The 25,826-nt window shown below is 46.0% G+C and overlaps 1 protein-coding gene across 2 annotated transcripts in view; it reads right to left on the bottom strand.

Annotated features, from left to right (window-relative positions):
• Positions 1-200: 200 nt before the first annotated feature.
• tulp4a (TUB like protein 4a) overlaps positions 201-25,826 on the bottom strand; it is a 41,716-nt gene continuing 16,090 nt past the window's right edge. The window contains exons 3-14 of one of the 2 annotated variants that reach the window (XM_063222714.1): positions 23,678-23,806; positions 19,771-19,932; positions 17,792-17,972; positions 12,608-12,715; positions 12,183-12,355; positions 11,709-11,933; positions 10,301-10,535; positions 9,491-9,635; positions 7,652-7,823; positions 7,068-7,161; positions 2,948-6,819; positions 201-1,729 (exon numbers count right to left, since the gene is read on the bottom strand). In XM_063222714.1, coding sequence (XP_063078784.1) covers positions 1,613-1,729; positions 2,948-6,819; positions 7,068-7,161; positions 7,652-7,823; positions 9,491-9,635; positions 10,301-10,535; positions 11,709-11,933; positions 12,183-12,355; positions 12,608-12,715; positions 17,792-17,972; positions 19,771-19,932; positions 23,678-23,806 — 5,613 coding nt within the window. In that variant the 3' untranslated portion in view covers positions 201-1,612. The remainder of the gene's footprint in view (positions 1,730-2,947; positions 6,820-7,067; positions 7,162-7,651; positions 7,824-9,490; positions 9,636-10,300; positions 10,536-11,708; positions 11,934-12,182; positions 12,356-12,607; positions 12,716-17,791; positions 17,973-19,770; positions 19,933-23,677; positions 23,807-25,826) is intronic. The other variant, XM_063222715.1, reaches the window with a different exon arrangement.

Raw genomic sequence — 25,826 nt, 5'->3', positions numbered from 1 at the left:
GAATCCCACTGTGCAAAAGCAGACCAGTCATGTGACCAGCTTGTGGTAATACTGAAACCCAATCGACCAAACCTGTCAACCAGACAGCAGGGTTCTCATCTCATAGAATAATGCAAAAAAAGTAATCTACTGGACTTAAAACAAACACAGATCCTTCACGAAAGGTTTCATGCGTCTTCTCAAAACATGTCAACAGAACATGAGGCTACCGTGTCTTTTAATGAATTAAATCGTCAGTGTAGTTGAAAAAGGAAGCACCTATTTCAGGGAGCCGTGACTGAACAAACAGTTTTGTTTATGACAGAAGAACATTAAATGGAATAATAAAATGTGACAATCTGTCATAATTAAAATATAATATTATGAAATGACATCGATGACACATAGAAAAATACTTATTGTACCTTGCTTACAGTCTTAAAAACCGGAGATCAGTTTTACCTACAACACTCACTTCATAGAAGTGATAGCCCATGGCTTATAACTTACGTTTTTTTTCCTTTCCTTTTTTGACAATTTTGAATACTCAGATATAGTGTGCCATTTTTCAGTTTTAATAACTGACGCCCAAAACAAAAACATTGATAAAGGTGATGTAAACAAGGTACAACATTATCTTGCATTACCTACACAAATATATAAACATACCATTACAAATATAATGCCGGTAGCCATGACACAATGTGTAATATTATGTATGTTACATTAAGAGAAACAATACTGTTGCATGTAGAGGGGCACAAATGAACATATATTTGTGTTATGATATGGTGTAAAATAAAAATAAAAATAACTCACCCTGAAATGTGGTTACTGCACAGTTTTGTTTTTGTCTTTCTTAACCAACCAAGAATTCATAGACCGTTCGTTCAGTTCAGTCTCATTACAAATTTACGGAACACATTCCTTACACATTGATCACAAAATGGCAAGCAAGAAGCCAATCTCACACAGTTAAATGTGGGAACCATTTCCCAGCTCAAAACACAAGGCTCTCCTTCCTTTAAATGTAAGATGTGTGACATTAATGTATTGTTCCTTGCACACAATTATCACTTCCACATCGTACAGCAATTGATTTCAGTGCCCAGTAGTACCTCTATTTAGTCTGGAAAATCATGGCCAATTTCCCAGGAAGCAAAAAGGATTCAAGTATTACTGTTGCTTTAACTTTTTAAAAAATTGGACACACACAATAACACACAAAACAAAACGAAAGAAAAAAACCTCTGAGACTTGACCATTTGTCATCAGGAGTGTGTATAAATCACATAAGGCAGCCTAATTTGGGACAGGGGGTGGTGTTTTTCCTTCTCTTCTGTTCTTATCCTCTGCAGACATGAGGAGTGTGTGTCCAGAGTGTTACAACAGCACGATACTGAGCCTCTTCCTTCAAGCCCTGCAGCCCATCGCCCGCCACTCCGCCTCTTCCCTCAAGGGGGCGCCCTTTTTTTTATTTAAAAAAGCAACCTATTACGGCCACCAGTTTTTTTTGGAGCCATCCCTCAGACAAAATAGTAGTGTGAACACACTTTGTGCAAGTTTATACAAAAGTTGTTCCACTTGTAACAAGCTCCTCTTCAAAGTCAGAGTTCAGAGGGAGACGAGTCAGTTACTTCAGCCTCTGTGTGACGTTAGCGAGTGCCACTGCAAAAGCTTGCACAGCAGAGAAAGGGTACTGAAAGTCCAATATATAGGCGTTCCCGTCGATCCTTCCAAATTGCATAACCTGTATAGGGAGACAAAGGTGGATTAACCATCACTGACCAAAAATGAATTAATAATATATTGATACCTGCGATGTATGTAATTAAAATAAAAAAAATCATGTCATCTATGAAATGTACACTTATTTAAGGCCTTAACTGCAACCCACAAATAGCTTGTAATCTACCTGTAGCTGAATGAGCAGTTAACAGTATTTTGTTTTAAACTGAGACTGTATTTTGTTTTATGGCCGCTTAACTTCAAATACAAATACACAAGTGCTGGGCTCATCTAGCTAACTGTCCTAGAACCTTTGGAGCATCTTCAAGCAAAAGAACTGTTTTCAGGCCGACAAGAATGGTGCCGGTGCCGGTTTTGCCATTTGCGGATCTTTCCAACATTACAAAGTTATGAAACTGTTTTGCGTAATAATTTGGAACAGAGCATTTTTAAGATAAGAATCCCTCAACCTATATCTCCAAAATACAGTACTTCAACCAACAACATGCTTTGGATTAGGGGTGTCAAATTCAGACCAGGGTCAGGCCAAATCTGGTCCTCAATGTAATTTTTTTTGGCCAGCAAGAAAATGTGTATTAGAGTCCTCATGTACTGTGTATATAGTGTACTGGTGGTATAAGACTCCAGCTCCATATCAGACAAAAAAAATCCATGACTTTTCCATGCCTTTCCCTGACCATAAAACAGAATTTCATGACATGACAATCATGACATCCCGTGAAAAGAAATGCCCAACATATTGAAAAATCACAATCGCCTTTGTTAGCCACTTCTCCTGGAATCTCTATTCATGGGCCATACTTGCCAGAATTGAGAAACTTCTTGAAGAGTTTGCATTCTACAAAGTATAACATTGCATATTTTAGGGAGAAGCAAGGAGACACTGACATTTTTGCTATTGCACTCCTGTTAACGAAATTCCATGCTATTCCCTGACTATGCAAGCAAACTTTGTCAAATTCCATGACTTTCCCATGACTGGAAAACTATAGAATTTCCATGATATTCCAGGAATTCCATGACCAGTGGTAACCCTGTATACAGCAAGCAATATGACTTGAATGCGACATTTCGTGTACCACAGGAATACAGTATGACTGAGACCAAGCCACAATAACATATCCCACTCATCTCTCACTTCGGATCAGATTTTTGATTTTGGCTCACTGTGAATTTGAGTCTGACAACCCTGCCTTAGAGGCCCAATCAAGCTGCTCACCTGTCTGCCCTCCAGCTCGATCTGGAAGTTCTTGGCCGACTCTTGGGTGACACGGCCGCCAAAGTCAAGCTGGTAGACCTGCGTGGCCTCGTTCCAGAGCGGCTGCTTGTTGGCCATGACGTAGACGAAGCCCTGGCTGCCCAGGCTGCGGTCCTCGCGCTCATTGGCCTTGCGGCACTTGATCTCGTCCAGCTCGCAGGCGCCCGCCCGCAGGCTTCGCTTGCTCTTCCAGCCCTTCTTGCTGTTCTGGCTCTGGTTGAGCAGCTCATCGCCGCTGATGAAGAGCTCGGGCTCGCTCTCCGAGCTGTCCTGGAACTCACTGGTGGTGGCGGCGGCGTTGGCCTTGCTCATCTTCTTGGCCTTGAGCTGCTCCTTGGGGCCCTTGGGCTTCTTCTTGTCGCGGCCGCCCAGCCTGGGGCTGGAGATGAGGGAGTTGAAGTCTCCCAGCGCGCGGCCCGCGCTGCTGCCACTGCCGTCTTTCTTGGATTTCCCGCTGCCACCTTCCGCCATGGCCGAGACACTGGACTCGTCGGCACGGCTGTTGTCCAGCCTCTTGCGGCTCTTCTTGCCAAAGCGGTCCGCCCGCTGTGGCACAGGGCTCTCACTCAGCGACAGCACCTCCTGGAAGCCCTCGCCGGCGTCCGCGGAAGCTTCTGGCGAGGCCAGGAGGCCCTGGAGGTCAGAAGTGGGGGGTGGGGGCAGTGGCGGCGGTGGAGGAGGGGAGAGGAGCTGCTTGTCCACCAGGGCTGCCATGTGCGAGGCCTTGGGAGGAAGGGGCACAGCAGGGGCACTACTGGACTGCATGGGTGGTGGGCACGGGTTGTAGGCGCTCCACGGGTGCAGGGCGACGGGCGTCATGGGGACCCCGGCGCAAGCACCCGCGGCAGGGTACATGGGCGGCAGCGGGCAACAGGCCAGGCTGGCAAGGTTTTGTGCGTACCCCTGAGACAGGACCAGAGCGGGCTCTTGCTGCGAAAAGGGCACGGGGGCGACCACCTCTTTGGGTGAGCAAGGGCGCGGGGACCCCTGCATGGCCTGAAGCTGCCCAGCACTGTACCCGGCTGCCGCCGCATAGGGCAAGGCGATCTGATACCCGGCAGGAACTTGGAAAGAGGCGGCATTCTGAGAGGTTGGGGACTTGGGGGACAGGACGAAGGGAACACCCCGCCCTGAAACATCTAGGTGCTGCGCAGGGCTGAGGATAAGGGGTGGTGGCTTGTGCGGTAGGGGGGGTCCGGGTGAGGGTGCTTGCTGAGCAGCAGCAGCTGCAGCGGCGGCAGCAGCCAGGGCAGAGACGCCGGTGCGCTCCTGGGGGATCCAGATCTCCTCTGTGGCCGACGGGTCCCACTGGTACGGAGGCGGACGCTTTACCGTCAGGGTGCCAGCCATGTCCCCGCTGCCACCACTCATCACCAGGTGCCTGAGGGACTGGCTCAGCGCCTCGTCCTCGGTGAAGGCCGTGTTGACATAGTCTGCCCGGTCCCTTCCTGCACCACCTCCTCCCCCTGCGGCTGCACTGGATGTGCCTGCTCCTCCTCCCCCGGGTCCTCCGCTCCCGTCCAGGCTCAGCAGGTTGTAGGAGGACTGGGAGGGCAGCGGTGAGGCGCTGTTGGAGTGCACGATGACCGTGCTGTGAGGCACGCCACTCACCGTGGGAGGAAAGTCTTGCCGGATAATGGTGCCCCCGGCGATGCCACCGTTGCTGCCTCCGCCAGCAGCTCCACTGATGTTGCCGCTGCTGCTGCTGCACTGGCTGCAGGTGTAGAGGGCGGTGGGCATGCGCTGCTGCGGCTGGTAGGTGCCGGCGGCGATACCGCTCGCACTACTGCCACTGCTGGAGGCTTTGGCTTTGGCAGGGAGGGCTGGGAGTGGGCGTTGGGCGGGATGCCCAGCTTCCAGCATCTGGGAGACCTTTAACGCGGCTTGAGCGCTGTTGCGGCGCAGGGTGGCGTGGATCAGGTTGCTGTCCAGACGCTGCTGGCCGGGGCTCCGCCCACCTGCTGCGCTCGCTTGATTGGCCGAAGAGGAAGAGGAGGAGGAGTCCGGGTAGGGGGGAGGGTCCCCGCTGGGGATGGAGTAGCGGGGCACGGTGAGGCGGTTGAGGGTGGCCGAGGCGTAGGGGAGTTGCACCTTCTTGCCATCCAGCGTGAGGGTGTTGGCGCTAAGTGCCATGGAGGCTGAAGAGGAGGAGGAGGTGACCCTGAGGGTGGCAGAGCTTCCGGGGCCCTGCAGTGTGTAAACATTTTGGTTGCAGACCAGCCGCGTGCGCGGGCGGCACACCTCCTCCACGTTGCCGCTGCTGTCGAACGTGGTGATCCGCTCGTAGCCCAGCGGCATTGGGTATCCCTGCACCCCACCACCGCCACCCTGAGCCCCAACGCCACCACCACCACTACCACCACCACCACCACCACCAGGAGGCGGGTACAGTGTGAATTCCCCTTTCTTCAGGCACAGGTCCACAGACGGTGGCGGTGTCCCGCTGGCCACTGTTGACGCCGGCCCTGCTGTCCCCACACCGGGGGCACCGGATCCGGACGCAGATGCTGCAGAGGCAGCGGAAGCAGCAGCCGCAGCCGCCGCCGCAGCCACCGCCGCCGCCACCGTGCCCGGATAAGGAGGAGGCGGGTTCATCTTGCTGAGCTCCAGCGGGGTGCTAAAGATGACAGCGTCGCCCTCGGCCAGCTGCGGAGCCGAACGCGTCGACTTGATCTTAAGCAGGTGCTCATGCTCCGCTCCTCCGGCTCGCTCGGTGGTGTGGTCCACAGCTGCCGGGGAGTGGGGGACTTGGAGCACCACTTGCTGGAGCTGGAGCAGGGGCCCGGGGGAGGCAGCGGCGGCAGCAGTCTGGCCCTGAGCAAGGGGGTTGGGTGGGATCTGGATCTGGATGGGGTGCTGCTGAAGCTGCTGCTGCTGTTGCTGCTGGAGCTGATGCTGTATCTGTTGGTTGTGCTGCTGCAACTGTTGCTGCTGCTGCTGCAGCTGATGCTGAATTTGTTGCTGATGCTGTTGCTGCTGAAATTGTTGGTGGTGCTGTTGCAGTTGATGTGCCTGCTGTTGCTGAACCTGCTGTTGCAGCTGCTGCATTTGTTGTTGTTGGAGCTGCTGGTGGTGCTGCTGCAGCTGCTGCAGCTGTTGCATCTGCTGTTGCTGCAGCTGCTGGTGTTGCTGCTGCTGCTGCATTTGGTGCAGGTGCTGTTGCATCTGCTGATGCTGCAGCATCTGCTGTTGGTGCTGCTGCTGCAGGTGCTGTTGTAGCTGTTGATGTTGTTGCTGCTGCTGCTGCTGTTGCTGCTGCTGGAGCTGCTGAAGCTGCTGGATTTGATGCTGCTGCAGCTGGTGTTGATGGTGCTGCTGTTGCTGAGATGCTTGTGCAGGAGTAGTGACCAACAGTCTTCCCACCTCCAGTCCGCCGAAGATCACCTGTCCCGGGCTGGAGTACCTGGCGGGGACAGTGTACTGGGCTGTCAGCACGGGGTCCTGGCCTTGGTCGGACGAGGATGACGATGATGCCGCCGCCGCCGCCGCAGCAGCAGCAGCAGCCGCTGCCGCAGAGGCCATGGGATTGGCCAGGATGTCCAGCTGGACGTTCTGATTGGCCAGCAGCGACTGGACCAGGCCGATGCTCTGGGTGGGGGACATGGCCTGGGCGGGGCTGTGGATGGGGGCGATGGGGATGTTGACGGTGCAGGGCGGGTTATCGTCGGCCACGCCCGAGGGGCCGGTGACGGGCAGGTCGTCCTCGTCCTCGCTGAAGACGTTGGGGCTGAAGACCGGAAGGTTGATGTAGTCCAGGGAGATCTTGCGCACCTCTGGCAGGTAAATGGTCATCTGCCGTGGCTGCAGGTGCAGCAAACTGGTCTTGTAGATTACTAGAGTTTTTTTTTTTCGTTTTCGGGAGCATGATAATGGAGGGAAATATAACAGGTAGTCATTAGCCTCCCCATAATAACCACTATCAAAAGAATTAAAGGCAATCAAAACCAAGTTATATAACATGCATGCTAATTATCACTCATTCGTGTACTTGTAACCTTGACTGTTGTGCTTGGAAATGTGTTGTGTATTAATGCTGAAAATGTCATTTTCCATTTCCAAATTCAATAAAGGACAAATTTACCTGCTCCTAGATTCGTAGGCAAGAAGGTAGCCAGCCCAACAATTTTAAACTTGGTCCCCCATATGTTAGATGTTACCTGAGCAAGGTAATTATGCTGAAAGAAAAGCAGGATAAAATGAGGTTATTTGCAGGCCAAAAACCGACATTAATGTTGCTTCGACATTATAAAAACATAAACCAATCATTTGACACACAGCATACTACTTAAACCACAATGAGAATTGTCTAACACTCAATTAGAAGGAATCTACATGAACATGGCATGTAAGCGGTATAAGAATGACATGACACGTCGGGAACTTCTATGGTACGTTATTGATGTTTATGACTGATTGATGTTTATGTCATTATGAGTCATTCTGCTTTTGAAATGTCAAATCGCCATTGTTTGGGTGTAATGACGTTCCAAAACCCGACAGTAATGAATATCAATAATGTATCATTGATGTCATCATGCCATTCTTATGACAGTTACAAGACACCCTTACATTGTCCCTTTCAAAGAATGTGTTACCAACGGTCTTCAAGCAAAGACAAGATAGCACAAATGGCACTGTTATGAATGTCCCAAAATGTTCCGCTACCTGTGTGATGTCATCAAGAGGGAACTCTCGGCGGGTCAAACTCGGTGAGCCGATGGAGGGTTTCCGGATGGGTAACCGTGGCGATCGGGATATTTCCTGTGTGGCACGGGATAGCTTTGGGGACTTTCGTGGATCTATATTGATCCTGTTGGTAAAGGGACACACTAAGTCTCTACAGACAAGGTAGTAGACGGGAAGAGAGGTTGAAAATCAAGGTGGTGTAACGAAGCATGCAAGAACCACATACAAATCACAACTACACACAGCGTTAAAGTTCACCATGCGTATTAGCATTATCGCATAAAAAGAAATCACATGGAAGCAGTGAGAAAAATGTGGTGTTGACAGGAGTAGTAAGAAGCATGAAATCAGATTAGCAGTTTATCACAAAGAAACTGGGTCATCAGCTGTGGCAAACGAGGGGGAAATTATTTATGGTCATTTAGGAGTTATGGTCCTACTCCTACCTGAGGATTGTTATGTGCAAACAAAAAACAAAAAACGAAAGGAATAAAATGGAATCAGTCGCAACCTGAACATCAGCCACATCTCCTGTCCTTTGGACACACTATCAAAACTATACTACATACCCTAATTAAAAAAGGCACATCAAGAGAGGTTTGACTGTAGGGTTGTTGCTTGTCTGCCTCTCTTACTCTATTGCTCTGTCACTCTTTCAATGTCTCAGGTTGCCCATTTGCTTAAAGCCACACTATCTGCAATTCTCATTCTTATTTATAGGGAGAGCATGACAAAATAGACTTTTTTTTTGGCCTAAGCCATTTTCAATGTCTAGCTTTTTTTGTTAGTACAGTCTACACACCCCTATATGTACAGGATATACAAAGCCATTTCTCTCGACATTCACACATCCATATCAAAACAATGCTTAAAGGTGCACTATGTAATATTTTTTAGCAGTTTCTTTCCAGAATTCATGCTGCTAATTCACAAATGTTTTTTTTCCACAAATACCATCAAATAATGAAGTATTCATTATGAATGGTAAAATTACTTTTTTCATACATGAAAGGGTGGATCTTCTCCACGTCTGCTGTTTAACATTTTCAGAAATAGACATTTTAGCTGCAAAACTTACTGTACTTTGGTCATACTAGTAAATATTAGTTTATTACTTTGCAAATATTCATGAAAAGAACATATTTGGCAATAGGTAGCACAGTTTCAATGAGCAGCATAGTTGCAACACCTACTCTGGCCACCATCCAACACAGTGCACCTTTAACGACAATTGAGTCGTGGTCACTGGTCAGCAGATGTTGAGAATAAACGATAGGAGATTTAAAGGGACACTGTGTAATATTTTTAGTAGTTTATTTCCAGAATCCATGCTGCCCATTCACAAATGTTACCTTTTTCATGAATACTTACCACCACCATCAAATTCTAAGTATTCATTATGACTGGGAAAATTGCATTTTTCATACATGAAAAGGGGGATCTTCTCCATGGTCCGCCATTTTGAATTTCCAGAAATAGCCATTTTTAACTGCAAAAATGACTCTACTTGGACCATACTAGAAAATATTTGTTTATTACTTAGAAAACTTTCATGTAAAGATCAAATTTGGCAATTGGCAGCACAGTTTCAATGAGCATAGTTGCAGTACCCTTTTTGACCTGCACAGTGTCCCTTTAAGGCTTGTCTTGGATATATTGCTCTGCATGTTCATTTTTACAATTCTACTGAACGTGTTGCTGTCAGCCTGTAAGTTAAAGTTGCAGGAGATTGTCCTTTTACTGGACCTACTTTGGCCACAATCCTATAAAGTGCACCTTTAATAAGAAAAACAGAAAAATGAAGGAGGTTAGGTTTACCGTGGCAGCTTGGGTGACTTGCTTCCTCTGGATATCTTTGGTGATTTCTTGCCCACCCAGTCGTCACTAAGCTCAATGTCACTGGAGTCAGAGCAGTTGCAGCTGTCGATCATGGAGGAGATCAGAGTGTTTCCGTACACCTCATCTGAGCACACACAAACACACACACACACACACACACACACACACACACACACACACACACACACACACACACACACACACACACACACACACACACACACAAACACACACACACACACACACACACTTAAGTTACACTGACAGTCACATCACAACAGAGGGCAGTTCTATAATGACTTACTCAATGTGATCAGCACTTAGTAGTTTTGCTTTTTCCTCCTGTTCTCAAAGGCATTCAGAAGTGCCATTCAAACCTATCACAAGCCGACAAATCACTACCTAGTGTTTAGTGCTGCTTAGTGATTTAACATGCCCAAAGAGATGACCTAAGCATTGTTACTGAATCAGCCAAAGTCTGGTTTTAGCATATGTAGACCTCTTGGGTGCCAAGTTGTTGAATCTGACCCCACTGGCGAAGCCTCCAAATCTTCATCTGAATTTGGGGGCAGCCATGGCCTACTGGTTGGGGAATTTGCTTTAGATCGAGCGGTTGCCGGTTCAAATCCAAGCACAACCCCCAACCACCAATACCTGCTTATAACTCCCACTTTGGATAACCACTTCCTGTCTCCTCTATGCTATCCTATATAATACAGACACAAAACGCCCCCAAAATACACATTTTTAAGAAAGCTTCTAGCTTTAATGCAGTTACGAGCGAGCCACCTGTTTTGCCGTCCGTCTTGGGGTCCATGATGACGAACTCGGGCCGCAGCTTGCTGATGCGCCGGCCCTTGAGGATGGGCACCAGGCCCCCCAGGTACTCCAGGTAGAGCGTGTAGCAGGGCCCGCCCACCTCCGGATTGTCCTCCGTGCGCTTCATGGTGCAGTGCAGGCGCTCGTTGCCCGACGTAGGGTAGCTCACAAAGTCGCGCATGTTGTTGGGGTCGGGGATTGGGGGCTGAGGGAGGGATTAGGAGGGGAAAAAGACAACATATGGACGTCACATTTATATAATCCATCCACCAAACAAACAGCTCTAATTCTCAGAGATGCACTGTGTAGGATGGTGGTCAGGCAAGAGCAGGTATTGCAACTATGCTGCTCATTGAAACTGTGAATATTTACTAAGTAATAAACTAATATTCACTAGTATGGCCAAAGTACAGTATGTTTTGCAGCTAAAAATGTCTAGGTCTGGAAATTTAAAATGGCGGACACTGGAGAAGATGTCCCTTTTCATGTATGAAAAGTGCAATTTTCTCTGTCATAATGAATACCGGTACTTAGAATGTGATGAAACGGCCAAGTTAACACTTTCTAGCTTTCTCCCTCTCCGTCTCCGTCTCTATCCATCCATCTCTCATCAATACCTTTGTGAATGCGGTGGTGACGTCGGTGCAGAGGCACAAGGGCATGGTGAGCTAGGCCACATTGTTCTCCTCATGTATTTTTAAAATCACCTTTTTAACAAATACTCTTTGTCTCTTGGTTGTATCTCTACCTTGATGGTAGGTGTGAATGCTACCATCTCTCTCTCTCTCTCTCTCTCTCTCCCCCTCTCTCTCCCCCTCTCTCTCTCTCTCTCTCTCTCTCTCTCTCTCTCTCTCTCTCTCTCTCTCTCTCTCTCTCTCTCTCTCTCTCTCTCTCTCTCTCTCTCTCTCTCTCTCTCTCTCTCTCTCTCTCTCTCTCTCTCTCTCTCTCTCTCTCTCTCTCTCTCTCTCTCTCTCTCTCTCTCTCTACAGGTGCACTCTGTATGAAGGTTGCAATAGCAGTAATTGCAACTATGGATCCTATTGCCAAATTTGATCTTTTCATGAATATTTACTAAATAACAAAATAATATTTACGAGTATGACCAAAGTATAGTAAGTTTTGCAGCTAAAAACTTAAATTTCTGGAAGATCAAAATGGTGGACATGGAGAAGGCCCACCTTTAATTGCAATTCTCCCAGTCATTATGTATAAGACCTTGACCTTACCAATAATTTGATGGTAGTGGCAAGTATTGAGAAAAAAATAGCATTTGTGAATGGGCAGCATGAATTCTGGAAATAAACTACTAAAAATATTACTCTGTGCACCTTTAACTAACCACTCTCTAATAAATACTCTGTCTGTGGGCCATCCCTACCTTGATGGTGGGAGTGAATGCGGTGGTGACGTAGGTGCATAGGCGTGAGGGCATGGTGAGCTTGGCTACATCCTTCTCCTCGTGGACGGCGCTGGCGATGGCGTGCTGGCAGAGCAGTTGCAGATTGGCCACCCGATGCTCCACCCGCACCACGTAGAGCGCCGCGCCGCATGCCAGGAACAGACGTGAGTCCCGGTGGCCCCAGCACAGCGTGGTGATCGGACGCTGGGTGCACAGAGAGAGAAGTGGAAAAGAAACCCATAAAAAAATGCAATGTCAGAATGTGCTGACCTTATAAATAACTGCACAGACAGCACAGGGAGAAACAGGTTAAAGAATCAACTGATTTCGCCCGTGACATAAAGTTTAATAGCAGTACCGGTAAGCACAAACACAAAGTCACATGTGGCTCAATTAATAATGTTCTGGCTTATTGATTCATTTACCAAGTCCCTCCCACTGTAAATGGCGTACCTGTGCAGGCGTGTCCAGGGTGTATATGTGCTCCCCGCGGACGTTGTAGAACTTGACGACGGCATTCCTGGCGGAGGGGGCAGCAGGGCAGGTGGGGTCGGGGGACAGCACCAGCCTCTCCATCCCCGCCACAGCAAGCAAGTCGCCCTGAGAGCACCACTGCACCACCACATCTGCCATGGAGGACAGGACACACAAACGCACACACACAAACACACACATGCAATACATCTTTTAATACAATGAACGCTGACACCCTGTTTGAGTTTCAAAAAAAAAATTGGGCAGTTCTATACAAACTGGAATAGTTTCATTCAACCCACCTTGTGAAAAACACAGCGAGAGATCACAATAACCGTGTGGTGGAAATGTAATACTGTACCAGGACACCCCTAAGGGCGATAAAGGAAGTGGGAAGGGCTCACCTTTTAGCCCTGAGCGGATGATGATGGGTGAGAGGTCGTCATAGTTACTCATCAGGTTGATGTCTCCAGAAGTGAAGCAGACAGTCAGCAGAGGCCTGAGGCTGTGCACTGCAGAGAGAGAGAGAGAGAGAGAGAGAGAGAGAGAGAGAGAGAGAGAGAGAGAGAGAGAGAGAGAGAGAGAGAGAGAGAGAGAGAGAGAGAGAGAGAGGGGACGTCACAGTGACACTTGAACAAAGGAAAATGCTAACTCCACTAGAGCACCCCTGAGTACACTTTATAGATCCTGAAGGAAAGTAAAAGTATATAGTCTACATAGTCACACACACACAGGCAGAGAGGCACACATGGACATACACACAGCAACTAAAAAAAAATACATGAATACATTGAGACCCACAGCATATACACAATACAAAGCAATACACAGCAGACTGGGCAGTGACGGTAAGGACATAGCAAGTGACAATGGGACAATGAGACAATGGGCTGCCTGAACATCATAAATGTAGAAGGTAAAACTTTAATAGAGGCCACATGGTCATTTTCAGCAGAGCCTGACAGCCAGGGTAGGCAGTCAGGACGTCAGAAGTGACACTAGTGCAAAAGCGAAAAAAAATGCTGACTGATCACTATAACAGCGCAGCTGCTAAAACAGTATAAAACACATTCAGGCCATCCGGTCAAAAACAGAATTAAGGCTTAACAGGGGCTGATATTTTTAGACCCCTGTCCCAAAACTTACATAAGGGCAAAATCAGCTGTGTTGTCCGTCTCACAAAAGTACAATAGAAAGCCTACTAACTTTTCACCTTCACAACAAACATTGTGTGTCCAGAGTCAAGTTAAAAGTACTGTACATGAAGGTCTAGGCCGATAGCTGATCTTTAACTACTACAACAATGGCCATTTTTTTCCATTAATATTTCTAGATTTTCCTAACTGTTAACCTGAGGATATCCCATTTTAAGCAATGTCCCTTTTGTCCGCGACCTCCCGCGAGTTACCTCCGTGACACTCCCTCCACCCCACCCCCACACCCCAACCAAGGGGTCCCAACCCCTTGGGAACCACTGGTCCATAACATCTATAATATCTATATGAGACTTCGGGAGGGATGTCTACTAAGGCCTATCACCAAACTCTGCTAGCAGCTAGTTGCCATTCATTACAGATAATTACACATAATCAGATATAAGATGACACAGTGCAATCTATTCTGTCCACTGCAGGCATCTGTGCAAGGGAAGAGGAGAGCTGGAAGAGGGAGGCAGGAAGACAGGGAGGCTCACTGTATCTCTGACATCTGACCCCTCATGATACATCATCAGCATCACTCCATTCCCTTTCTCACTCATTACTGCTCCATCATAACTTATGGCAACCTTTTCACTTGCTCCTGCAACTAGATTATCTGCCCAAATCAAAGCCAGGCAATTACGGGAGACATTTCAAATCCAGCACCGTGAAATAGACTCCTCTAACTAACTGCCCTGCTGGAATGAAAAAGGGCATAACCATCACTAGGCGACGCCGTCCAAGCAGTTTGAGCTCTGAGGACCAGAAAGATGGGGAGGTCACAGGAAGCCATTTCCACACATTATGTAAGCTTAGCTGCTCTAAATCATGAAGGAGAATGAAGAATGCTCTTTTAAGTTAAGAGTGTGTAGGTTTTTCTTTTAGAAGTTTATTTCCAGAATGTAAGCTGCAATTTCAAAAATGTTATCCTTTTTATATAAAACTCAGAAAAACTAAAAAAACTGAAGTGGTCTCTCAATTTTTGCCAGAGCTGTATATTTACAGTATAACAATCAATTTCATTATGAATTGGAAACCCTTTCCGTGCATGAACAGAAGCAAGCATCTTCTCTGTGCCCGCCATTCATAGACATGCCAGCAGTCATTGACATCTTTGGCTGCAAAATGTACAGTGGTTTGGTCATACCAGCAAATGTTTCGTTTATTACTACAAATTAAATATCCAGGAAAAGATAGACTAAAACTGCTACATATTCCAAAGCATCTGTGTTCCACCCCACATGGAATCCCATCTAAAGCTATGCTAAAAAAGCAAAAGTCATGTATTCTGCTTCACATGTCGATAATGCTACTGTGGGTTGCTTCTTACTTTTCCACGATATCAGTGAGCTCTCTTTACTCATGCTCACACAGTAGCCAGACGTGCTCCGTCCCATCCTCAGTCTGCTGTGTGGGCCTTGTTCCTCTCAGGCTGGTTGCACGTCAAACCTCATTAAGCATGTTTACGATCACTAACTTAAGATGTAGCAATGTAGCCATTCTAGGCACATGGTACAGGTAAGATTAAGATCAGATTGGGGACGCTATACAGGTTACACAAATTCTTGCTATGGATTAGCTGTCTAGGTGGGAAGCCAGGCATGAAGAGATGGCCTGTTCACCTAAACGTAATACCATTATACCATACCATATTTTCAGAAAGTTGATGAACCACTGGAATGGATTTTGGAAACCTACTGTACATTTTAACATTAGAAAACCAGTTTGTGTTTTAAAAGCAGCACTGCTCTGTAGGATCATTTACAATGAATACACTGCATATAGTTGGGCGTAAAGCCACTCGTTCAGGGCAGAAAAGTAACAAGTTTTAAGGTTGCACTCTGCTGTTCTTGTAGCCACCCATTCAAGTTCGAAAGCCAATGTTCAAAACACAAAAGGTGTATAACATGAATGGAGAAGTAGGACAGCACCCCTTTGTCAACCCCATGGGAGGTGTGCGTGCGTGCGTGCGTGCGTGCGTGTTGGAGGGGGGATGTAACCTTTGAAGCCGTTAGAGCATCCCTGGTGATGGCTGGCTTCTGGAATAGTCCATGGAACCTGTGCTTAAAGTAACCATGGTGATCCCTGTGTTGACGCACACCCTGCATGGTGCCAATGACGCTAACAATCACTTCTACTATCAGGCGGCCCACAGCAGGACCCTTTTTCTTTCCAGTCAATGCACACCCAAGCAAAACACACACAGCTCAATTCTTGTCCTGAGAGTTCCTACACACACACACACACACACACACACAGACACAGACAGACACACACACACACACACACACACACACACACACACACACACACACACACACACACACACACACACACACACACACACACACACACACACACACACACACACACACACAAAGAGAGAGCCCTCTTCTTGTCCTCAGCTTTTGCCCTCACTCCTCCAAGTGAGATCAGCTAGATCATCTTCTACTGGGCCACAGGCAGTGGGACAGATAATTGAGCAGGAAGACTCATATTAGGACAACTGGGAGAGGCTAAGCTTAGTTAGGAGTTTTTGTCATTGCAAGCCTGGCAGTACAAGATCTACTTTATTCTCCTAACCTAAACAAATGGCATTAGGCTCTTCTATCAGATTTAAGTCCGTTTTTGTGGTGCAGGCCGACAAAATCTGCTCAGCCTTTAAAAAAAGGTTTTCGCCTTCCCCTCACATTTTATTTTCCCATTCCAGAGTACCAACAGTCTATACAAATGTGAATAACGGAATGTCTATTGAAGTACGTAAAATCAGATTTTCTTACGGCAAGTTTTTTTTTTCTTTTCCCCCAAAACGCTCCTTTGGGTCAGTCAAAACTTCCAAGAGGCAATTTCTGACAGCAGAGCAGACCGTCAAACAATCAGCAGTCAGCATCAGCCTGTTAATGGCCACTATTTCTGGAAATATATATCATTTTACGTCCCTTGAGTTAGCAATCTTTAGCAGTTTCTTTCCAGAATTCATGCTGCCCATTCACAAATGTTACCTTTTCCATGAAAACTTACCACCACCATCACATTTTAAGTATTCATTATGACTGGGCAGTATAGTAATCTTGTTTTTAATGTCTCTGTCTAAAAAGTTGTCTCTTGTCCCACACACCACCACAACCAAGGTAATTCAGGGGAAAGTTCAGAGCTAAGCTATAATAGTAGCAATAATAAGTACTAAGACCCAGCACAGAGAGAGAGAGAGAGGCCAGATGGGCACAGCCCAGGTACCATCTGCGTCCCTTAGTCTGCCACGGGAGCAGGCACAAAGCCACAGGGAAACCACAGGGAGACCAAAACAGCTGGATGGCGCTCTGGTGGCACTCAAACCCCCCAGGGGGGCCCAGTGCTTGGCACGAGATTAAATCCGCAGTCAGGGTATTGGAGACATGGAGAGTGGTGTGTGTGTGTGTGTGTGTGTTGACTGGTAGGCTATGGGTTTAATGCCATGTTCCATTTCGTTTACCTCAGAACGTCATGGCTGGGAATGATGCAAGATGCCTGTGTGCTAGCACTGGTTGCTATCAGCAAAAGCACAATCTCCAGCAACTATAATGGCTGACAACAATTCGTTCAGTGGAATTGTAGAAATGAACACGCAGAGCAACGTATCCAAGACACGTTTTCCCTCTCCTGTCACAGATACTCAACATCTGCTGGCCAGTGGCCACAACTAAATTGTAATGGCCCATATTGTGCAACAACAAAAAACGTGTTCTAAAAGCCAACAGATTTTATTCATATTAAGTGTGGAATGCTTGTATGTAGTCTGTGTCCACAATGTTTCAAATGTTTTGTATGGGTGGAGATCACTTAACTGCAAATAAAATCTACCTTTAGGTACTAATAAAAGTTATCTAATCTAATCGAATCTATGAAAGAGCAGTGCCTGCTGTCTCCTTACCCTGAGGTGGTGTGTAGTGTGTAGTGGGGTCTCCTAACCCTGAGGTGCTGCGTAGTGTGTAGTGGGGTCTCCTAACCTGAGGTAGTGTGTAGTGGGGTCTCCTAACTTGAGGTAGTGTGTAGTGGGGTCTCCTAGCCCTGAGGTAGTGTGTAGTGGGGTCTCCTAACCCTGAGGTAGTGTGTAGTGGGGTCTCCTAACTTGAGGTAGTGTGTAGTGGGGTCTCCTAACCCTGAGGTGCTGCGTAGTGTGTAGTGGGGTGGCCTTACCCTGAGGTAGTGTGTAGTGGGGTCTCCTAACTTGAGGTAGTGTGTAGTGGGGTCTCCTAACCCTGAGTTGATGCGTAGTGTGTAGCGAGGTGGCCTTACCCTGAGGTGCTGCGTAGTGTGTAGTGGGGTCTCCTAACCCTGAGGTGCTGCGTAGTGTGTAGTGGGGTCTCCTAACCCTGAGTTGATGCGTAGTGTGTAGCGAGGTGGCCTTACCCTGAGGTGGCGTGTAGTCATCGGTGTCCGTGTCACTCTCGCTGCTGTCCTCCACCAGGAAGTTGGGGTAGTTCCAGGCCATGCTGACGATGCCGTCCGACTCGTGCAGCAGGATGTGGGCCAGCATGCGGCCGTGACAGTCCATCACGATCACCTGGCCGTCCGCCGTGCCAAACAGCACCTACAGGGGGCAGAGAGGAGCGGAGAACAGCAGAAGGGGTGAACCAGAGGCTGGGTCAGAGTGGAATCAAGGACTCCATCAAGGTCAGGGTGGGGTGCAAATTGTGTGTGTGTGTGTGTGTGTGTGTGTGTGTGTGTGTGTGTGTGTGTGTGTGTGTGTGTGTGTGTGTGTGTGTGTGTGTGTGTGTGTGTGTGTGAGAGAGAGAGAGAGAGTGACAGCAAGCTTATACAGTGCCTAACATTCAAATGTAACAGGCCTCAACTGAATTTATTCAACCTGCAGCACTGTTATTGACCTGAGCGAAATGTACTTTATGAGGTAAACTGCACACAAAAATGGATAATCTCAAAGAAGAGATATACACAAGTTTATATTGTATAAATACAATATAGCCTACAAAATATATAAAGGAGGAAAATGAGAGAAATGCCTAGAGCAAATATCTTTAACCACAAGAGGGACTGTCTAAAACAAATATCCTTAACAAGACTAAAGGTGCAATTGCCTATAGCAAAGTACACAATGCAACCCCAATGAAAACTCAGCGAGTGTGTTTGGTAACGCGGCTCCTTTAAAGGGACACTGTGCAGGAAATGGTCAAAAAGGGTACTGCAACTATGCTGCGATTTGAAACTGGGCTACCTATTGCCAAATTTGATCTTATCATGAACGTTTACGAAGTAATAAACTAATATTTTCTAGTATGGCCCAAGTACAGTCATTTTTGCAGCTAAAAATGGCTATTTTTGGAAATTCAAAATGGCGGACCATGGAGAAGATCCCCCTTTTCATGTATGAAAAGTGCAATTTTTCCAGTCATAATGAATACTTAGAATTTGATGCTGGTGGTAAGTATTCATGAAAAAGGTAACTTTAGTGAATGGGTAGCATGAATTCTGGAAATAAACAACTAAAAATCTCACACAGTGTCCCTTTAAGAAGAACGACAGAGAAAAACAAGTTGCGCTGCTCTTTAACTTAACACGGACTTGTGTAACCGCTACTCTGCCAAAGTAGCGCATTAATAAACAAATCAGCGACACTCTAACCGAGCCGCAGCAAAGAGAAGTAGTAAATGCTATTATACAAACATAACAGAGACACAATGGACAAGGAAACGGTAAACAAATACTCGCGCTGCCGCAATGTTGCAATAACACAACAATGGCGACTACACACACAAAGCAGTAACAACACAATAATAGCAACTTACATTCTCAGTTGAACTGTCAATAGAGTTCTCGTTCACTTTGAAGTCTTGGAACTAATGTAATAACGATGGCTTGGTCGGAGAGTTGGCTTGCTACAGACTCCACCGGCTTGCGCTGCGCTGCGCTGCTGCTGCTGCTGCTGCTGTTGCTAGCCTCTACACATGTGTTTGTTTATGTTGCAACAGAGCGTAGCCTGCTCAGTGTTGCAAGTGCTTGTCCACAACCTAACTTGACGTGGATCTCTTTCAACTGATTGGTTACGTGCGGCGCTGTTTAGATATGATTGGCAATTCGCGGGTCTGTGAAAACGGTGATGTTTTTTGTTTTGTTTTTTTGAATGCGCATCGAATGTCTAATTTATAATCGTAGAAAAATTTGACATCGCCATTAAAATTTAAATCGAAAAATCGTCCAGGCCTAGATGCCACTACCCCTACACTTGACGCAGAGGGGAAGGGGGAACGCATAGGGCTAAGGGGTGAATACTTTCCTCTCCTGTGTGTGTGTGTGTGTGTGTGTGTGTGTGTGTGTGTGTGTGTGTGTGTGTGTGTGTGTGTGTGTGTGTCCTGTGCTCATTGCAGCCTTACCTGCTGGTCATCGGGCGTCCAGATGCCACAGGTGATCTGGCTCTCCAGGTTGATCTCGGAGGACCAGTGTCGCTGCCCACTGACCGAGCCCACCAGCACGAAGCCATCACGGTAGGAGATGAGCGCCTGGGTGCCATCGTGGGACCACGTGAAGTCGCTGACCTGGAGAGATCGTAACACACACAAATAAATAAATCAATCAGGCAATCAATTGATCAATCCATAGATCAGTCAATCAGGGCTCTGCTCTGCAGGCTGGATGGCTGTTTTAGACAGATACCCTGGACAAAGAAGGTGGTTCATGAGTATTAATAATGATGATAGTTATAATAATAATTATTATTATGAAGTATAAGCCACTTCCTGGAATCATTATCATGTGGATGGGGTTACACAACACTTTTGTTGATTGTCTTCATAAAGGTGATTAATAGTTAAAGGATTCATCAGAGACAGGTGAAGGTAGAACATATACAGTATAATCTTTACATTGACCATAATGCCAAAAGGAGCAGCAGATTCCTGCTTGGTTGAATCGGTTGAGCGATTAAGTGCCAGGCCATGTAGTGTCAGTGCAGCTAGCACCGTCTTTTGAAAATAAAGGACGTGCTTTTTTATGTTAGGCTGCCAACGTGCTTTCTCTGCCGCAATGTGATGCGTGTATATTGGCTTGAGTATGTATGTACCCGCTGTGTGGAAGCGGTCAGAGTGGTGTATGAGCAACAAGTTTGAATGCAATGTGACTGTGTGATTCAGTATTATGATGCCTGGAAGCTGGCTGGTTGCCTGCTGTTGGAACCGCGCAGGCTCTTGAAAGTTGTAGCCTATAATTGATGCCTATTCGGACAGGAGTAGTTTAATGGGAGGACCTGGGGTAAAGTAATAATAATCGGGAAGGGATATTTAATCCCGTCTGAACGTGCCATGTCAGTATGACATTTAACTTCACCGAGAGTTTCACCACCTGTGAAACGTTCCGGAGATATTACCCTCTGAAATACTAATCCCGTCCAAATCCTATGTTAAGATGTCTGGTTAAACATGTCTAATCTCTCTGGGCTTGTAAACATTACAGCCTTGAAGTAAGCCGTCAGTTTTGTTTTAGACAGTTGTTCCAAACTGTGTTCACTGTCAAAATCAGGCAGAAAGTTATTACACATTCTCCAGATGAAAGCATGCATACTGACACATTAGAATGGACTCGGATGGGCTAATAAACCAGCTGGCAAATTGAAATTGACTAGTAACTCCTCACGTTCATGTAGCAACTGCATAGCAACTCCAACGAAAAATTGCTGGCTATTGTCTGTCAACTTCAATAGAGTTTTGGGTTTGTGGGCCCTTTATATGCTGAATGAAGCATTTTTTGCAAAAAGAAGAGGAAAGTACGATTGTGCATTATTTGCTTAATTGCTGCTTGCCAGTGATGGTTGCTAACGAAAGCAAATAAGTAACACAAGCAAAAAAACACACACACACACACAAAAGTTGTGTTCCACCTTTAACCTCCCCTGCCTCTTGGTACTGCAATGTTGAATGGAGCATTTCAGATTTGCAACTTCATAGTAAGAAGCTTCTTGGAAAACCAAAGCACAATGAATAATTTTGTCCGTGAATAGCTGTCACAACCAAGTGCAAGTGCATTAGTCACAGAAGTAAATCCATATAAAAGATTCCATATAAAAGTGCTGGAACCCAACTCAGACCTGGCCTTGCACTATTAGCTTGACTGTCTGTCCATTATCTCGCCACATCAGACCACCTTCAATAAATGTCCATTGACGAAATGGCAAAATGGAATATTAGCTCAAGAAAATAAAGATGTTCAAGAATGGGGGGTGTCGTGGCTCAGTAATCTGGGGATTGTGCTCGATTAAGACCTGAGGTCATTTCTCGAACCCTCCATCTCTCCTTCCCACTCATTTCCTGTCACCATCTTCGACTGTCCTATATCAATAATAAAACTTAAAAAGGTAAGAGAAAGAACAACAAATATTTTTAACAATGTGCCAGAATGGCATTCTGCTGCGTTTCAGGCCAGAAATCCCATCAATAGCCTGTGAACTAGCACAGACGCCCTAGATGTATCTACCATCTTTGGCATGGGGTTTGAAGTTGGAAGCCACATTGGAAGTCTGTTTCTGTGCAGAGTGACAGCAGTACAAGTGAGTCGGTTTTGGGCACAGCTCCCAGCGGACCACCACATGTTAGGCCTTTGATCAAAACACTGCTCATGAAAGTGATTCTCCAGTGACTAGTAAAATCTGTCCTATTTTGGGGGAACATAAAACGGAACGTAAAACAAACACTAGGCTATATTTACACAGTCATGAATGCATGAGTGGGTGCAATGAGTTTGCGTGACATAATTTTTCCTTTTTCGATGAGCTTCAACCTTGCGTCAACTCAAAGAGACTATTTATAGACGGTTGGAGCAGCACTGCACTAAATGACATGTCTGATGGACATAAATGGGTGGGAGGGGGATGCATGTGTCCTTAAAAAGCATTCGCTGTATACCGTCAACTCGCTCTGTGGCCAGACAAAAAAAAACAAGAACGAAAAAAAAAAAGAAATCTGACGAGATGAGATTGGTATCAAGGATATGACTCCCTTCTTAATTTTCCAATGTGGCTGAAGAAGGTAAATAGTTAACAATACCGGTCTGTTTCTGTGATGGTGAGAAAGGGTGGGTTTAGTATTTTCGAGGCAGTTTTTTCAAATGGAAAAACACAAGGGGAAAAAACAGCAAATACAGACACCTCTATATAAGCATTACTCCTTACAAAACAAACAACCCTATTAATCAACATGTGTAGTAGCATGCCCTTTGTAGAGGGTCCACCAGCAATATTGCATTTATTACGCTGAGCCGCAACCTTATTCGACCCATTCAATGCTAATTAACCTTGCTCTGGCTAGCATGCCATGTATCATTTTTATGTCGCTGGATGCTGAATGGAGCAACAAAACACAATCAATATGTGACATCCTCCTTTCCTTGGCCCAGTATTAAAACCATGATGGACTGTGCTATTCTTTCAATGTTATTAAACGCCTCACGGTTTGTGTCAAGCATACAACATTGTGGTTTTCACATGAGGCCGACAATATGTTTTTAAGAACGTTTTTGTTTTATTAGTAGAAATTGTTTTTTGTACCCTGCTTCCAAATTCAGGTTGCTGTGTAGCTATGATGAGCTCCCAATGGTTTTTCAATGGGAGGACTGTTTGCTAATAGTAGCGCACACACACAGAACTCCAAAAAATGTTGAAAAACGTCTTGCATTGTCTTTTTTCAGAGTTATGACAATGTGCAAACTCAAATAGCAAAGTTTTGTGTGAAGCAAACCATGTTGGAGTTTGAATTGAGTGGTGCATAGAAATCCAGAAATGGCTCGACTCACACCGCATTTCTCCTTTTTCAAGGTAATGCTGTTCATAAAGGTTCATAAAGGCTTCCCCCAACAGTTTTTCTCTTCTTTTAAGCGTGCTGACCAAAATATTGTAAAACTGAAAGATGAGAAAAGGTTGCACCATGCATAGGTTTCTTTATTACACAGACGCGTTTCGGCGTTCTGCCTTTCTCAGTGTGCAATTCCCATTTTTCCACCACGTTTACTGGGAGTGTGAAAGTAAGGCAAACAACCTCTCCGCTTGTGGGCAATGCCACACCCACATCATGAGTCCTAAACTAGTTACTGAGACTGGCTAAAGCCTGCACATCCAATCATCTGATCTGGGAGCTGGACCCAATTGGCACCAACAAGTATTGTGTAAAAAAACCACACCTTTGCAAAAAAGACCCGGTTGAAGTGGTCACTTTCCTCTACTAACTGTAGCAACACCGTGGCTGATCAGCACACAGGGAAGGTGAAGAACAGCCGCTTCAGCACGGTGAGGCTTACCTGGGCTCCGCGGTCGTTGACCAACTCCACAGACCAGCGGCCCTCGTACTGGATCCACACGAAGATGCCTCCATCCGTGTCACACGTGGCAAGCTTCTGGAAGGGCTCATTCCAACGCACCAGAACCACCTGCCGTGACAACACACACACAGACACAGAGACACACACACACTTGGTTAGAACTGAACAGCCATCATTGCAAGATACACAGAAATAAAGATGGACAAGAAAATGATGGATACTGGTGATGACAAAGGGGTATACTTGAGCTACATTAATTACAAGGTATAGATCTTACCAACAGCTGAGAGATCTCATACATTTTGCCCAGCTCTACCTAAACAAAGATGAATCAAATTCTAACAATCCATCACTCTTGATCAGACCCAGACAAAATGCCACCTTTACACGCACCAAAAATTGATTCAAAGACACATGTCTGGTGTGAATACACACACACTTGCTGCACAGCCATGGCTTCCTCGCAACACTGTACATAGTGAATGAGGCCATTAGAGATACATTTTATTATTATATGTGATGAATAGGCTATAATTCTTGAAGAGATCATAGCTCCATCCTCCTTATCCTCTGTCCCTCTAGCGCGCATGCACGCACACACACACTCTGCCTGTGGCTCTGTATGATGTGTGACACATGTCATGTCATGTCATCCAGCACATCTCATGCTCCAATCAATCTATCATAGAGTAGAAACACTTGCATACATATGCACACACAGAGACTATGCACACAAACACCACAAAATCTATCCTATAAGATGTCCACAAACAAATACACTGCAAAGGGGTTAGGAGGTGTTCAGGCCTTCCCAGTGCAGAGACTAGCAAGGGCTATGCTATGCCATGCTAATGATGTGGATTAACCTTCAGAATCAGAATAATAAAAGTTGTCTGTATGGTGCATACATAGTGTATTATACCTTTCCAAGTTAATTAATTAATCCCCACCCTTACTTAATGATTCCTAAACTGGGGCTAGTTTCTCGAAAGCTTAGTTGCTAACTTACTTAGCAACTAACGACTCAGGTATGACATACAACAAAATACAACAAGTAATGTAGTTAGTTGTTCGTCCAGTGCTGAAGCGAACGACTCAGGTGTTGCTGCAAAACGAAGTAGGGGCTGTTCGTCAGTACTACTGTCGGATTTGGAACAAATAGCATGGTTAGCTAGTTCACCTTTGTTTTGGGAAGCACGTCACTCTTGCTCGTGGGTTTGAGGCGGGTTCAGGCAGAGTTCAGGCAACATCGATCGATTACTGCCACCAAGTGCACAAGCCTCTGACCCATACTACACCAAATGTCTAGTCATGTTACAAAAAGGGCTGAAAAAAAACCACACCAACATAGCATTCAAAATAAATATGGAAAATATGGAAAAATATGGAAAAATATAGTAGGAAATTCCATATTCCACACTTGTGCTTCACGAGCTCCGATCAATCAAAGTGGCGACAATAAAAGAACCCTGTTTGATTACCAAACACCAAAGCAGCATCTCGCATGAATGCAAAATATTTAACCACTCACCTATCTCCACACATGACAGAATTAATAGTATATTTTGATTAAACTCCAATAAGCATAGGCTACATGGAAATAGGCTACATGTAAGCTTAGTTGTCATTACGAAATGCATTGTTCACTAATTAAAAAAAGTGTGCGGTGATCCTTCTCGTTTTCCTTGCATTGTAGGCTATGCCTTGGTCTACAAGAACACCAAACTACATCATAGGCTACAACAAGTTCAAAAATGGACATTATGCAACTGCATAGCCTGTTGGAATAGTGCGTAATGGAAAGGCACTCGGAAAGGCAAGCGTGATGACAAGAACTGGACACTTCTTCGCGTTAGTTCTTATTTCATAGTATTCCTATTCTTCTTTTCATTTCAATTCTACTATTGTAATACAAGCCGGTCACAAGCAGCCGGCCAATAGGCTACTGTTAAAACAAATGTTGTTTCAGCAGTGATAACACTCCAAATAGCGCCATGACCCATGGCGCACAAAGTGTCCGTCATGTAGTGCAGTCAGGGGGATCTGAAAACAACACAGCGCATTGTGTCCTTATTTCTCTCTGTGTGTAATTTGGGCCATCGTTTTGTGTCTTTGTAAAATGCAGGTG

Source organism: Engraulis encrasicolus, chromosome 18, assembly GCF_034702125.1.
Source record: "Engraulis encrasicolus isolate BLACKSEA-1 chromosome 18, IST_EnEncr_1.0, whole genome shotgun sequence".
Lineage (NCBI taxonomy): Eukaryota > Metazoa > Chordata > Actinopteri > Clupeiformes > Engraulidae > Engraulis > Engraulis encrasicolus.
The sequence above is the reverse complement of the archived record's forward strand: the minus strand, read 5'-3'. Positions and strand labels throughout refer to the sequence as shown.